Raw genomic sequence first — 15,001 nt, forward strand, 5'->3', positions numbered from 1 at the left:
GCGCTGGACTGAAGAGGAACGGCCGTCCCGCAAATAATCTTTGACGTAACAAATTGAAAATTGGATTACCGCGTACCTCACGTCCTGTCGCAAACTGGCTTTACCTACAGGATGTTATATACGGACATATTTCAATAAACTATTCAAAATGATTATAGGATATAGGTTATCATTTAATAATTAAATTGTATAAGGAGATTATAATACATATGGACGATAGGCCACATTTAATAGCAATTATTATTTGAAAAATATGCAAAAATGAATTGCCAATATTTAAATGAATTCAATACGACGAATCAGTACACGAATATCACTGGTCATGGAATGGCACTCAATGTCAGCCACGAAAACATTGTCGACCTTGAAGTCTCGATAAATACAGCATAAAAAAGCATTGCACTAACCAAACTGTTTGTTCTTTCAGTAGAAAAAACGATTACTTGTCGGTATTTCACACTATCCGAAGGGAGATTTTTGGTTAGCCATCGATGTTACACGTTTCAGTGTATATATCAATTCACACATGGCGCGACACGGGTGGACCATAAATCACTACGTGTGTATATAAATTCCTAAGCTCGCGCGACCGCGGCTGATTTGCGTCAATCAACGTCAATGAAAAATGAGGTGATCCACAGCTAAAATTGTGGAACCTACGTGACGCTCGATTTCTCGATTAAAATTCGATTCAGATGTAATGCATGCGTTGATAATTGGTTGTTATGCAAACCTCGAGATGCAAGATGGCAGCAGGAGAAGGTATTGAGTTTCGAGCTTCGAGTCTCGACTCGGGTCTGATAATAAATAGAGACTGCAGGTTTTTATGCATTTATAGAAAATTTGAAGATACAAAAGTGCACAGAACGCGCATAATATGAAAAAATATATGAAGTATCCAAAGTATAGTGCTTTCTACAATATTTAGTAGACAAAACGATTTTCTACGTAGGTTCTACATATTTTCTTAATTACGTACATTGTTTACAATGTGAATTTGTATAAAAATCTGCGGTCTACTAATAAGGAATTGAGATAAATGTGAGACATGCACGAGATTCGTATCGAAATCATGTTTCGCGCGAACGAGGAACGGGTGTTGTCGTACGAAATAAAAAGTTTGACGGTGAAGGGACTATTACTCGAGACTCTTGACACGCGAGAGCGCGCGTCCATCTCGACGATACAATGTATCGTCACTCGTCACAGTTTTTCTACTACCACGCCTCTCTTCCTCGTACAAGGGCAAACTACTCGCTTTACGAAGGTGGTAGGCCTTGGTCTAACCGCGGGTCGACGAATAGCAGCGCCCCTACCCAAACGATAGCGAATCGTCGGATGCACACGTCCGCTAAAAGTCAGCAACGCCGGAGGCAGTCGGACGCGATACTCGCGATTTACCTACTTTAAAAGCGTACATCGGCTCGCTAAATTTCTTTACTGCACAACGGCCACGTTGTCCTCGTGGCTGCGGCCAATTAGCCGCGAAACGTGTAGCGAGAATCGCGGTGAGTGTGCAGCCACTTCGAGAGGGTCCGACCAATGAGGAGAGAAAAGGATAGAAAAAGAGAAGAGGAGATTACGCCGCACGTGAATAAGATCCATTTACGCGAGACCTTAGGGAATCTTTAACCATGCATTCAGTTATTCCCTCGTCTTATGAAGTTCGAAAGAAGTTGGAGAGGGGTCGATACATCTGTCACGTACCCTAATCTCTTCGCGTAGAATCGTATATTTTTATAAATCTAGTTATTCAAATTGGCTGTAATTATATTTAGAGGAACTATGAGATAAATTCTGTTTGCGAGAATTAATTGAAATAATCTTTAAGAACGCATCTACGTATTACCTTGTCTCGTGAAATTCGAAAAAAGGAAGCCACGCGTCTGTTATGCACTCCAACCTCTCCGTGCGTAATCATATGTTTCTATGATTCTAAAAAATTTATTTAGGTTACTAATAATTTTTATATTTATTATATGTAGAGAAATCATAAAATAAATTCTACCACGAGAATCGATTGAAATAACACAAAGAAACTGTTCTCCCGGAAGTCGTTCGGTAGGACACCGAGTACCAAACACGGTTTCTCGGTAAACACGCCGGTAGATTTCAAGGTGACCTTCGTTTCCTTTTCTTCGCTGGAATGTCGGGATTTTTTGTGTCTCGAGTGCAATAACAGTCATCGAGACGAGCTAGACAGGCTATACAGCGAGTTGTTATCAAGGTTGTGCATGAGAGCTCGTAAATCGATTTGTAAATTAACGATGCTGTCCGTAATGACACAAAATGCCGACAGTTTCGTGCACGCACCAAATACAAACATCCATTGGCGTATTAACGACCCGTCGAACGCGTACCCACCCGACTTCCGGAGAGCAGCAAGAACGACGGACATGTAACGTCAATTCATATCAGAGGCCGGATGTGCGCAGGTCTTCACCGCGTACCCTCAATTACCCCGGGGACCCACCATAAACTTAAACTTTTAATTTATTATTTTTGTAAGTGTTATCTGTTTATGGATGGTCCTTGAAACAGTCCTTAGGTTATTATACGTCCTTACTAATTACGGGGAAAGCAGGTAGTTACCTAATGAGAAAGACCCAATAGGTGACTAACGAAAAAGCTAGTTCTTTCCATAAACAATATCACCTACTAGCCACATTGGTAGGAGGCTTCCTCCTGCTATTTTCATTTATTAACGTGGCCTATTGGCATCGTGGATCGTTACCCTCACTTTTCCTAACGAAAGGTGCGAACAGCGAATCCGCGTTGTTAATTAAAAAAGGCACACCCACACCGAGCTTTCCTCCGTAATGAGACGAGAACACCTAGATAGAAAAGTACTAAGCCTACGAATAGTTTTTTTTTAATTGTTCTTTTTTATTTATTTATTTACATTTTACAATTTGTCCAGTAAGACATTTGGTAAAATATTATAGCTTAGTGGTATAATAATATAACATGTGGGTGGCTACCCCCAGTGGGATACCATCTTCGAATTTGATTGATTTATTTCTTTAGTGTGGTGAGTGTTTGTTTGCTGGGTTATGTCCTTTATGAGATCTATTGGGTGTTTCCTTTTTAATCTTCTTTTTATGTTTGATGCGCCGACCGGCCTACGAATAGTGAACATCTCTCCAATCAGTCTCGATTATAGTAAACCTGTGCTGTGTTAGTAAATAAAGTTAGTTAGAAAATAAAGACAGTAGTTGTGTTACGACTCAACCTTCTTGTTTTATCATCTAACCTTCAAGTTTACGTGACAGACACGCGTACCTAACGTTTCAATAACCTCGGACAAGGGAAAAAAAGCCTAACCTACCGACGTCGCGATCTCCGTACATGTTTCGACCTCACGCCGAGTTCCGACCTTTTCCGCGTCGACCGCTCGTTTCGCTTTAATTATCCATCTCTCCCGTTTGCTTAGTCCCGATAAATTCTCGATCAACAACCCTCACTAGCGCCCCAGGCGGCATTCAGGCAGGTCCTACTCTCTAGAGTCGGCGAGATGTTCTTCCATCTCTCTCTTTTTCGCTACGATCCTGTCGCGTATCTGGAATGCTCGTGTGAGGTCGCAGCGAGCGCATTAAGCCGCGTCCGTGCATGAAACCCATCGTCGTCGTCCGGCGTCGCCAAGCCGGCAATAAAGACTAATTGAGATTAGCGCCGGCCGTGCTACGTTAAGCAGGTGGCCGCAGGGGAAAAAGAAAGCGGAGGAAAAGAGGAAGTACATGTAGACATAGAATGTAGCCAATCAAGTTCGATACTGTGGTTCACATATAGCGGGCTGAAAATTATAGTGGTGCAAGTCAAGTATAGTCACACACGTATTTCAATTTTGCGAGTATCATGCCCTTAGTTTCATAGTTAATTAAGCTGCAATGTCTCTCTCTCTCTCTCTTTCTCTCTCTGATACGTTCTCGTGACTTGAAGAAATACAATGAATTTCTTGTAATAATAAAGATAGAACACTATTTTATGATTTTAGATAACCATATATCTAAAGCATGATGGACACGGAAGGTTCCAATGAACGACTTAATTTATACAAATACATCGTCTGCAAATTGAGTAACTTACGTTCGATAACTTACGTTCACAAGGAATTGATACGATTTAAAATAAGAAAATGAGGAAGATGATTACCTTGATTAATTAAAATAAGGAGATTAGCGACACAGAGGCGTGGTTAGTAGTAGCGATTCGAATGCCATCTATGTACTGTTTAGATGATATTTTACATTCTGTATTTAACAGAATAACATCATAAAGGATATAACCTAGCAAACACGAAGATGGTACCCCGCTGGAGATAGCCACCCACATAATAATCAAACAGCCAAAAAATTCTTTGGACCAAATGTCCAAATCGGACAAATTGTGAATGTAAACAATAAAAAAAAAAACAGAATAACGTCAAGTTATATCCAAGAGATATATTTTCTCCCTGTTACCCAGCTATACCGAAAGGAAGCCCAACAGGAAATTTGAAAGGAAGATTTATGCATCTCTACTGACCTGCCACCTTGTGTAGGTGTTGAAGGACTAACCTTTTCACAGTTTATTTTTCAAACAGTTTTCCTAACACCTAATCGCACTAAAGTTTGCACTAAGATCCAAACACAAAGAGGTAAGGCGCCTGCTACCGAATCGCGTGTCCAAAAACGGCTGGAAATCCATACAGAAATTATCAGGGTCGACAGGTAGTCGTGTACTTAGCCTTGCGGCCACCAGAAATCAATCAAGGCAGGTCAGGCAGGTACATACAGGTGTGTAACAGCTGAGTCCCCAAGGGTCTCGGAATTTCCCCTTTTATTCTACAAATTGGGACCGACAACAGTATTTACAGCTAGTTCAGTTTTATTTCCTTCTCTTCTAAACGGTCGAAACGTGCTTCCAAGACATTTTCTTCTACCGCCTGCATCCATACAATTACTTTGTACTGTTATCTTAATTGCGTCTGAGATTTAAAGGAAACTAAACCTAAAGACAAACTCTATTTATGGTCGAAGCTTCCTGTACGGATTTTCTCCGCAATACGTTGCCCTTCGGCGACGGAAATCGACTGGATTTTCGTGGAAGACAAACTCTATTACCATGTACTTCACGCGCATATCGCTAGTATCGCAAAATCAATTGGAAGAGTACGCGAAATCCCCTATGATTCATATCTAAATAAACATATTAAGAGGAATAAAATCACTATGGCTATAATAAACAACAGAGTATATAAGTATAGATTATGGAACATTTAAATTTGGAAAAAGGAACAGTTGAAGAGTAATTTCCAAAATGGAATACATAGCATATTTATATTGCTTCAATAAGTTCCAATGGTGACAAAAGAAGCTATAATAATCCAATATTCTTTATAAAAATTACTACATTTCTGAACATACGATCCTTTTGTTACACTCGCAATTCGATTAAAATCGAATCCTTCGGCGAATGCGCGCGCAGTAACATTCCATTACAATCGAATATCGCAACGTAGAGGTTAAGTCAGATTTATACAAAACCAAGGCGCCTAAGATACACACTATGCTGGTGGTAATGATCGGTTAATTTGCTCCACGACGAGATATCGTTGCTCCCGTTTTTATTGTTGTCACGATAACCGAATAAAGTGCTGCAATGTGATGTCACTGGCGATAAAGCGGTATCTAGAGGTACTCGATTGTCTCGTTCCCGTCGCCTCGGTTCTTGCAATACATAAAATCGACGGTTTTCGCGTTCTATTTAGACCAAGCGATGAAATACAGTTTTCGAGGTGGCGGATTCTATACGGTGTACGGGCAACGTAGCTAGATAAGGCAGTAGCCGCGGAACAGGTACGAAACGAGAGTAACAGAGCCTTTAGAAGGTACGACAAGGATAGAAACAGGACAGAAAGAGAGGCTGCAGACGATACTGGACACTGCTAGATCCTTATAAAGGAGAAGAACGAACCACTTAGATCTCTCTTTGCGACGATCCACGGGCTAACGCGACTGGATACCAAGTTTCGTGTTGTAGATCGCGTTAAGCTGTGTACAGAACGGCGGAATGAAAGTTGTCCAACTATGCTTGTCCATATCACTTCATGACATTTATTTTTAAAAGAAATATATGAATCTGAAATCATATTTTTAATAAACAAACACAATGATTTTTATTTCTGTAATTTTATAAATATCATATATAGTAATTTTACTGATAATATGTAGACACAAGATAAAGATATAGATGAAAATCAACTTTTATTTTTAATAATTAGGGATAACACCTTCTCTATTATTCTTGTAGATATTCTATATTATTTTCATAAGAAAATTTAGAATGTTGTAATAATATTTACAAATAAAATATTGTTTTAGGAAAAAGAGATTATGAATCATTAGCGTTACTCGTTTTTAGAATCTGATTGCCTCTAGAACTTGCTGATATAGAACTGACGTAGGAAGTCTATTTAATGTGTATACATACTGGCTTTGTTTCCTTAGAACACTTCAAGAGTCTCCATAGTGTAGCTTAGCTTATTTGACCGTCGTATTCATAGCATAAGTTTCTCAACTTTTGATTATTACGAAATTAACAAGACTATTGCTATTTTTGTACAGACTATAATACGCACGATTAATTCAAAAATATTATATGGATATCTTATAAAATATTTTTTTACATATTGTGCAAAATGAATTATAAATGCAGTATATAGAAACATTTCGAGCTCACCAAGTAAAAATAACCAAGATTATGTATTGCAACAAAGATTTAGCTTCTTTTATCACGGAAAGACAAAGTGAGAACTTTGGAATTGTCCCTGTCGGTTTATTAAAAATTAACACCACGTATTCACGAGGCGACCTTGTTCTACGTAGATGCTCCCAGCGAAGGCTCGAGAGATACGCTTTACAATCGAAACTGCAAAAACATTGCGCAATTATGCGACAAACACCACGTAATAACAAATAGAATTCCGCAATTGAGTGTGATGTTTCCAATGGTGTGCCTTTGCGGCAAGCAGCAAACGTCTATAAAGAATCTCACGGACTTCGGTACATTATTCCCGGCATGTGCGTCGTCTTATCGTAATACGAAAGTAAAAGCAAATACAGCATAGTTGGTCGGGCGGATTCTCAAACTAATTTTAATTGAAAAACATCGTATCAATACGAGCCCCATTTCTAGATAGTTATCGATACACATAAAGATCTCGAAACGCTTAAGTCAACAAATAGTAAGAATTACACTAAAATGTTCTTTAAAAACTATTTCTCAATGCTTCCATCTAAATATACAGATGTTATATCAGTTTATAGGTTATACATAAATTTTCTTAATAGGAAGAAATGAGATACGATAGGATCCCATTCGTCTGAATTTTATTTGAACGGTGGGGGAAAAATGAGAAATGTCCAGTTTTAGTGATTTTATGCGTACATTGTACATACAGTGTGTCTAGTTTGGGCGATAACTAGGATTAACTGAATTAGTAAACATGTATTGTGCTGAGATATCTACGTATGAATGGTAAAACGAAATGTGAAATGAAAAATTAGAAACACCCTCGGTCATATTTTCACTATTTTTGATCGGTATACTATTTACACTATTTCCGACTACGAACATTTATATCAGTCCATATAATATTTTTATAAACATAACTAAAATATGTTTTATATATTTTTGCATTTTACACGTATTTTTGTGCCAATTTTAAATATTCTTTTATGCACTATTGTATTCTATCCATTATATGAGCCGAATTTATATGGTCGAAGATGGTATCCCACTGGAGGTAGCCATCCACATGCTATATTGCTATATCACTAAGCTATAATATTTTACCAAATGTCCTACTGGACAAATTGTAAAATGTAAATAAATAAATAATAATTAAAAAAAAAAGAATTTATATGGTATTCCATCGTAATGATTTTTTAAAAGGCTCTGACACAATGATACTTCTGGTAGCATGCACACTCTCACGTAAAAGATCAGAATGCCAACATTGTCCCCATTTCACTTGGATTCTGATCATGTACGCGCGAATATCAAAATTGTCTTGTGTTTCCATTCAGATACATGCTTCTCAAACAATTTTATGATTGTTCGTGAAGCAACGTATGCCTTAAAAATAATTTAATTAACGTTGTTAGAATGGTCTATTATTGAACATAAACAGCAGAGCATTAGATTGAAGAAAAGAAAATTTCTTGGATATAAGCTATTTTCAAAAATCTTCATGTTGAACGCTCTATATTCATATTGTCCGATGAAATCGCTTTAGTTACCATCGATATCTAAACGAGATTTTCCCTAGTAACTTGCACACGATTTCTCATACTCTTTCTAACTCTTACGAGTTTCGGGTCAACGTATAGTTCAGAAGTTGTTCAACTCGAACGTAAATCGCTGTCGGTATGTGGGTGCAGTTAAACGGGTTATCGGCTGTTCAGATATATGTGCAATCTGAACGATGGGACAGAAAAGAAAATTACTATATATAGACAGAGCTATGGTTCGATCCGACTTAACCAAGTCGATACACGAAACGCGTTGTCGCAAAAATGTCAACGCGACGAGCACCGTATCATTACCTAAAGTATATGTTTACATGGTCGCGCTATAACCGGCATATTTATGCTTCGTACTTCATATCCACGATGACAAACAACGACGCGATCATCCACCGCGCACGCATACTTTTATTACGCATACTTATCTTACTACCATATATTCTAATATATGTTCGATCGGTATCCGAGTATTTCGTGAATAATAACGCGAAAAAGTAAATAAAAGATTCAATATGAAACACGATGATTCGATAATTGTATTTAATTGACACGAGATCATTTAATTAGGACACTAATCAAAATTTCGTTAAATGGCCACAGATCGGTTATCGAGGAATGTACATTTCCAGAAAATCATCAAATGTAAGTGAGATATGAATAATTAAAACAATTGTTTTTCTTGAATATCACTGGCCCCGTATACGATCAAACTAATATTAGTAAAATTTCACTAATCGTGAATTGTAAGTTCCCAGTAATAACAAATTCTTTAGTATACTTTGTACTGAAACAAGTTAAGTATTATTAGTAAATTTGCCAAATTCCAAATTTTAACGTCTCTCTTATTTGACACAATTTGAGTTATACAATTATTAATATTATTAGTTAGTAGATTACATATTGTGAAAAGGGATCCTGCTTTTATGCTACAATGAATAAATATTGAATCGAAGCTTAAATAAATGACACGCGAAAAAGTTTCAAAAACTAGAGAAAAGTTTCGAGAAACGGTCAGTTAACAAAGCAAATTTGTGGCCAGTTAACGCCACACTACTACATATATTGCCCACGCGAAATGCGCAAACAGTGCGCATGCGCAATGAATTTTTATCGGACATCACGCGTCACACATTCAACAGATAGCTAACCCCCTTTCTGCCGATTGGGGAAAACCTGTTTTTCTTCCCACTGGTAAATTTAATTAACTGTTTGATTGAACTTTACGATTGGATTTTACAAAATAAAATGATATTGTATTCTTCTTTTTTCCCCGCTACTTTTTCGGTGTTCCTTCATTAAATTGATTACTACAATCTGAATTCGATACCTCGTGGTAACTCGATCGTTATCAAAGGTAAGTATTACGCTACGTAATCTAGAAGCAACTGTAATTAATCCTCGGCTATACAACCGCATTTCCTCGCTCGAAAAATTTTTACTCAAATTGTTTAGTGTGTTTTACAACGCAACAAATTGTAATCGAGTCGAATGAAACTCTTTTACTGTAGAAATGTAAATAGATAACTATGGATGAAATGTAATAGATGACTATGGATGAAAAATAAATTCAACATAACCTCTTAAGGAAAATGATGCAACTATGGTGAAGTTCTTTTCCCTATTCAATGAGATTATCAAACAGTTTTATATTTTGAGTTGTTCCCGAGACACGAAATTCAAACATAAATTAGAAATTAGGAAAGAAATGAGAAAATTTAAGAAACACAATGTTCGTCTACATATCAATATAATAATAATCGAACAATCGATATATTTAATAACCGAGTTTGTGAATCGATCTAATACCAAAGTATAACAATCAACCGACTGGAATGATTATAGAAAAGTGATACAGAGTGTCTAATGGAATCGAGCCTATCTTCCTTCGGTTCGATGAAATAAGAGCACGCGACAAGTGTGAAAAACGAGCGAACTCGAGACCGAGGTTCATGGTTCCGTCGCGCAGTAGCTTTGCACGGCAACTACAATACACATCCATTAACTTGTTCTTACAACTGGGTCAGTACGAGGTGTTTAAGAATCAGTACATTACTTCCTGCCTGGTTGTTATATCCATGAATAGTCGTCTTTTATTACTTTTTCGAAATACATTTCATTACATTAATATAACGTTTCTTTTTCTAGCTAGATAGAACTGAATAAATCTTTATGAATGATGCAACCGGAATAAAAAAAAAATACTCACCGGCAAAAATGCCGGCAAAAGAGAAGACGAATGCGTAACGCGGCGCCGATTCAAAGTAGACAATCGAGAGGAGTTCGATTCCCGCCTTTTTCACGTGACTCTCTCATTACGTAAATGCGGCGGACTGCCGGCCGAGAGCACGATGAAGTCCGGTATTTTCGAGCGTCCCCTAACCTTTAAAGGAAAAGAAACTGCTCGCATTCTGACGAAATCACAACAACCGAAGGCACACCAAGCCAAAACGTACCAGCGTGCACTAAATATCGACATCAAAAAATTTGCAAGAACTCTCTATCTAAGAATTAATCAAACGAAATTAATGAAAATTAATGAAAATGCCTACATACAGTTACTGCGATATATGAAATTATAATTTATAGAGAAAAACATGATACCGCGCGTAACTAGAAGAAAGAACGAATCAGAAATTGGAAGTTTGAAATGGCGACTTACCGGCGGCGCGATGAGGTCTCCTAGCCCAGTCTTCCTCTATCAAAGGAGCCACCCTGCGTGTACGAACAGTCAAGGGACAAGAAAGAACGACCAGCAAAATCGACAATAAACTACCGTAGAAATGCATCTTTGATAATATCGAAAAAGTCTTATGATGTCTTTTAGAATCCTTTTCCTCTTTCTTTCTGTCACGCTTACTCTCGCGTATGTCCAATTCACTGTCTCGTCGCTGGCACTCGACACGGGTGCTTCAACGCATATAGCGTGTTCTCCTTCGTCTCTATTCCGCCAATACGTTTCTCTCACTCGTATTTTCTATTTCTATCTCTTTTTCACTATACCTATTCCTCACACGTTGTGTGTCTCGTTCTATTCTATCTTGCACGCGTGTGCTCTTTCTCTGTCTGTTCTTCAGAGCCGCGGCCACTGGTCTATTAACGAACGTTCACTGCACAAAACTTTCTGCACTCTCTGTGGCACTGTGTGTTGTATCACATCATCTTCTTCGATTCTTTTCTTTTCTTTTCTTCTCTCTCCTCTCCGAGCGCATATAACGTGTCCACGCGACAACACACCGATGACGATTATAAAAAGTATCGTTCGCGAACAATAACAATACCGATATAATGACACAACGACGGGTTACCACGACAACGTTTATGACGACGAAAGAATCGACGACAATGACGAACCACGACGACGATAGTACGCGTACACAGGTCGCGAACGTGTGCGATAATGATTAGAAACAATCAGCGGCAGACCCAGAGAGAGGCCGTGTGTTAGCCGCAATATTTACTGCAGATAACGCGGCGAGGTATCGTGCACCGTTCGAGACACGTTGAACGAGCGCATCCGACGGCTTAATAGGCTAAGGTACACACGCAGGTTCGTTATTCTTTCTCTCTCTTTATCTATCTTTCCTTTAAGCCAGCTCGAACACCGTCTGGCCGTCTCTTTTTTGCACTATCGCTATTTATTTCTCTCTTTTACCGAGTGCACAGAGAGTTCGTACGACTCTAACTCTCCGGCTGTCCCCCGCCGCTCTTCTTCTTCGTTCCCGTGGTCGTCGCGCGTTCCGTGTTACTGCGCGCGCGTTTTATAAGGCGGTACACAACGAGCGACGAGTTTCGAGACGAGAGGGATACGAAAGAGCGAGGCGACCGAGTCGTACCGTGCGCTTGCCACTTCTTCTCTCTCTCTCTTCTTCCTCCCTCTGTCACGATTTTAACCGGCGCACTCTTCCACGCACCTCCGCACCTCACTAACTCTCTTAACCTACGAGCCCCGTGTGCGTTGTCGTCGTCCCTTTCCTCGCGGTTCAACAACGCCGGTATGCGCATCTGATACGGTGGTTCCACACGATTATCCCTCCTGGGATTACCGCGACTTTATCCTAGGTAACCGATTTCCAAAACAAATTTGGATTCATCGGTTTGAAAAAGTACCAACAAAGAAGAGCTGAACACCGTTCTCGATCGTCTTTGACACCGATAAGATTCGCTTAGAATATACACGATTGCCTTGGTTCGACTCGCCGGTTCACACTGTAATCGAAAGTGATCATCGACACCGAATCTCGACGAGGTCCGTGAAACGTTGCATCGCGCCTGCGCTGCGTAGTGGTATACCACCGTCGTATATATCGAGTGTAACAAGTCCGACTACGGTCGCACGATTTACAATCAACGACGTTGACACTGAATCCTTTTTGTCTCTCACCCGTTTAGATCTCGGTTTATTTGACCGGCCTCTTTCCACGCGAACCAACAGACCAGCGTGCGTCTGACACGGTCGGCGCGTGACTGCCGTGACTGACTAGTCGATCGTGAGTGACTGACTGGTGGGAAGCTGTTACTCGACTTGCTCTCTACGCCCGTGCCGCCACTGAATCCGATGTATCTGATCATCGGCACCACCGTCTCTCTCTCCTCCGGCTGGCTCGCTCGAAAAAGCTTCTGCTTTCGCGCTTGCGCCACGACGAATCGCTTTTTCGCTTTCGTACACGCGTGTGCACGCGCGCCTCGTCTACCGGTACGTGTGCCACTCCACGTACTTATATACGTGTCTCTATTACACTCTCGAGCGTGCGCGCGCGTGACCGTGTGGGTTGTCCTATACACACGAAAGACGAGACAGGACACGGCTTTGCCCGCGGAAGCGTCGCTCTGTCTGGCGCTTGCACTCGGTATTACCGGCTCGTATCTTCTTCTCTTATAATAGTTTTCAACCACGTGTAGTATACCGTGACCACCAACGAAAGAAAGTAGAAATATCAATCCAATTCACGCTATTTCTTAATTTAGATTCTCATAAAACAGATCAAGTCAACGGGTATATATAAGTGCGTCAGATTTCGGCAACGATCGTTCCGAGATATCGTTCGCGTTATCTATAAACGAGTGACGAACAGTCGATCTTATCGACGTCTTTTTTCTCAGTCGTCTTCGATCAATCAGTCGTTCGATCACGCGATCATAATACAATTCTCCGAACAATCATTCGCTCGCACTCGCATTCTTTTGTTCACTATTTATCTTCGATTGCTATCTGTTGTCGCGAATTCGAGAAACGCGTACATTTCATGTCCCTTTTCAATAGTGTGCAAGCTCGCCGCGAGGGTTCACGCGTGAATTAGGGGATGATATCCTGTGATGAAAAGCGTATACGGAACTCTCGTCTCGTTTCGAAGAGGTTATCACCCCGAGATATATTTCGATAAACAGTCGAAACACGGTTAGAGCGCAAAGAGACACGTTGCGCCGATGTAGCCAACGATGACAACTGTCCGCAGGCCGGTCGAGTCCGTCGCTTTTATGGGGATAGCCGACCACGCTGCCGCACCGGGACCCGTGCTCGCATCTACGTGTGTGCGTACGCGTTTACATGCTCGATGTACAGTATATTGTGCAAGTGTGCGCGCGTGCGCTTACATATATTTCCTTTATATATCCCTATATGCATGTATGTATGTGTATATGTATATATATACATACTCATACATATATACACAGGTTTCGTATACATAGAGGATACAAAGTGTTCGCGTGGCCACGGTTAGTTTCTTTTCGCCAGAGTGTCGTCGCTCGAGAGGTGCATAAGTGTATATATGTACACGTACATATATACACGTGGAAAGAAACGGCAAAGAGAGGGAGAGAAAAAGAGAAAGAGAAGAACAGGGGTTAAACGGAAAGAACTCGTGTCGTCCGCTCGTGTGATACCTCGATCGCGGTGGGTGTCGCGAATGACTATGCTCTGTCCAAAAGGTGTGCGAGAGTACGCCGCGCGTGTGGGTGCTTCCCCTACCACAGCGCCACCACCACTATCGCGATTTCCACCACCATCGCGCTAGGCTCCTGGCACCACCACCACGGAACCAGTGTGCACCACTGAACGCGGCGGGTATACACCAGTATCAGAGAGTGGCAAGTATGAAACGTAACTTCTTACCGTTTCGTTGTTCATCCACACTTTTTACGTTTTCATAATTATATTTGAAATGTTTCCACCTATACTATTTGTATATTGACTAATATCAGAGAGGTTAGGGTAATTTCTATTCTATCTATATGTAAGTACCACTCGTAGAAGTGGTATACAATTGTATTGTACACAAGTTAATACCCAATTGGGTTTTCCCCCAAACCTAAAATCCCTAAATCCTTCCCTAAATCTCCCTATGAGTATAAATAATTCCGAATGTGGTTACTATTTGGCAGAGAACAACGCGAAAGATAATACTTTTAGAACGAGTGTAAACAAACACATGCATGCATTGTCTCTCCAAATTATGATTTATTAAATTTATGATCGATTCAATCTAGAGAACAATCTAGAGAGCAGCACGTCCAATGACGTTGAAACGTATCTATATTTTAATGAAATATGTTTTAGTGAATATATTTTAATGAAGTATGAAATAGAACATTTTTTAAATAAAGTAAAAGAACAGTCGTTTCAGTTCACAGAGTTTATCTCATGATAGCTGAAACAGCTACACGACCTTTGATTTACGTTTGTTCTTAATACATATTGATGACTATTTTATGCA

General features: G+C 39.9%; 1 protein-coding gene across 5 annotated transcripts in view; it reads right to left on the reverse strand.

The window, feature by feature from the left end:
• The window catches only part of sog (chordin short gastrulation), a 101,103-nt gene that overhangs the window by 67,390 nt on the left and 18,712 nt on the right, over window positions 1–15,001 (reverse strand). For 2 of the 5 annotated variants that reach the window (XR_004464826.2, XM_033341447.2), the window contains exon 1: window positions 10,948–14,258. The exons of the other annotated variants lie outside the window; for them this stretch is intronic. Coding sequence is in view for 1 of the 2 variants with exons in the window: in XM_033341447.2 (XP_033197338.1) it covers window positions 10,948–11,074 (127 nt within the window). In the remaining variant the exon portion in view is untranslated. Of the gene's footprint in view, window positions 1–10,947; window positions 14,259–15,001 lie in introns of those variants that run through there. 5 annotated transcript variants of the gene reach the window in all.

This window comes from Bombus vancouverensis, chromosome 1, assembly GCF_051014615.1.
Source record: "Bombus vancouverensis nearcticus chromosome 1, iyBomVanc1_principal, whole genome shotgun sequence".
NCBI classification, from domain to species: Eukaryota; Metazoa; Arthropoda; class Insecta; order Hymenoptera; family Apidae; genus Bombus; species Bombus vancouverensis.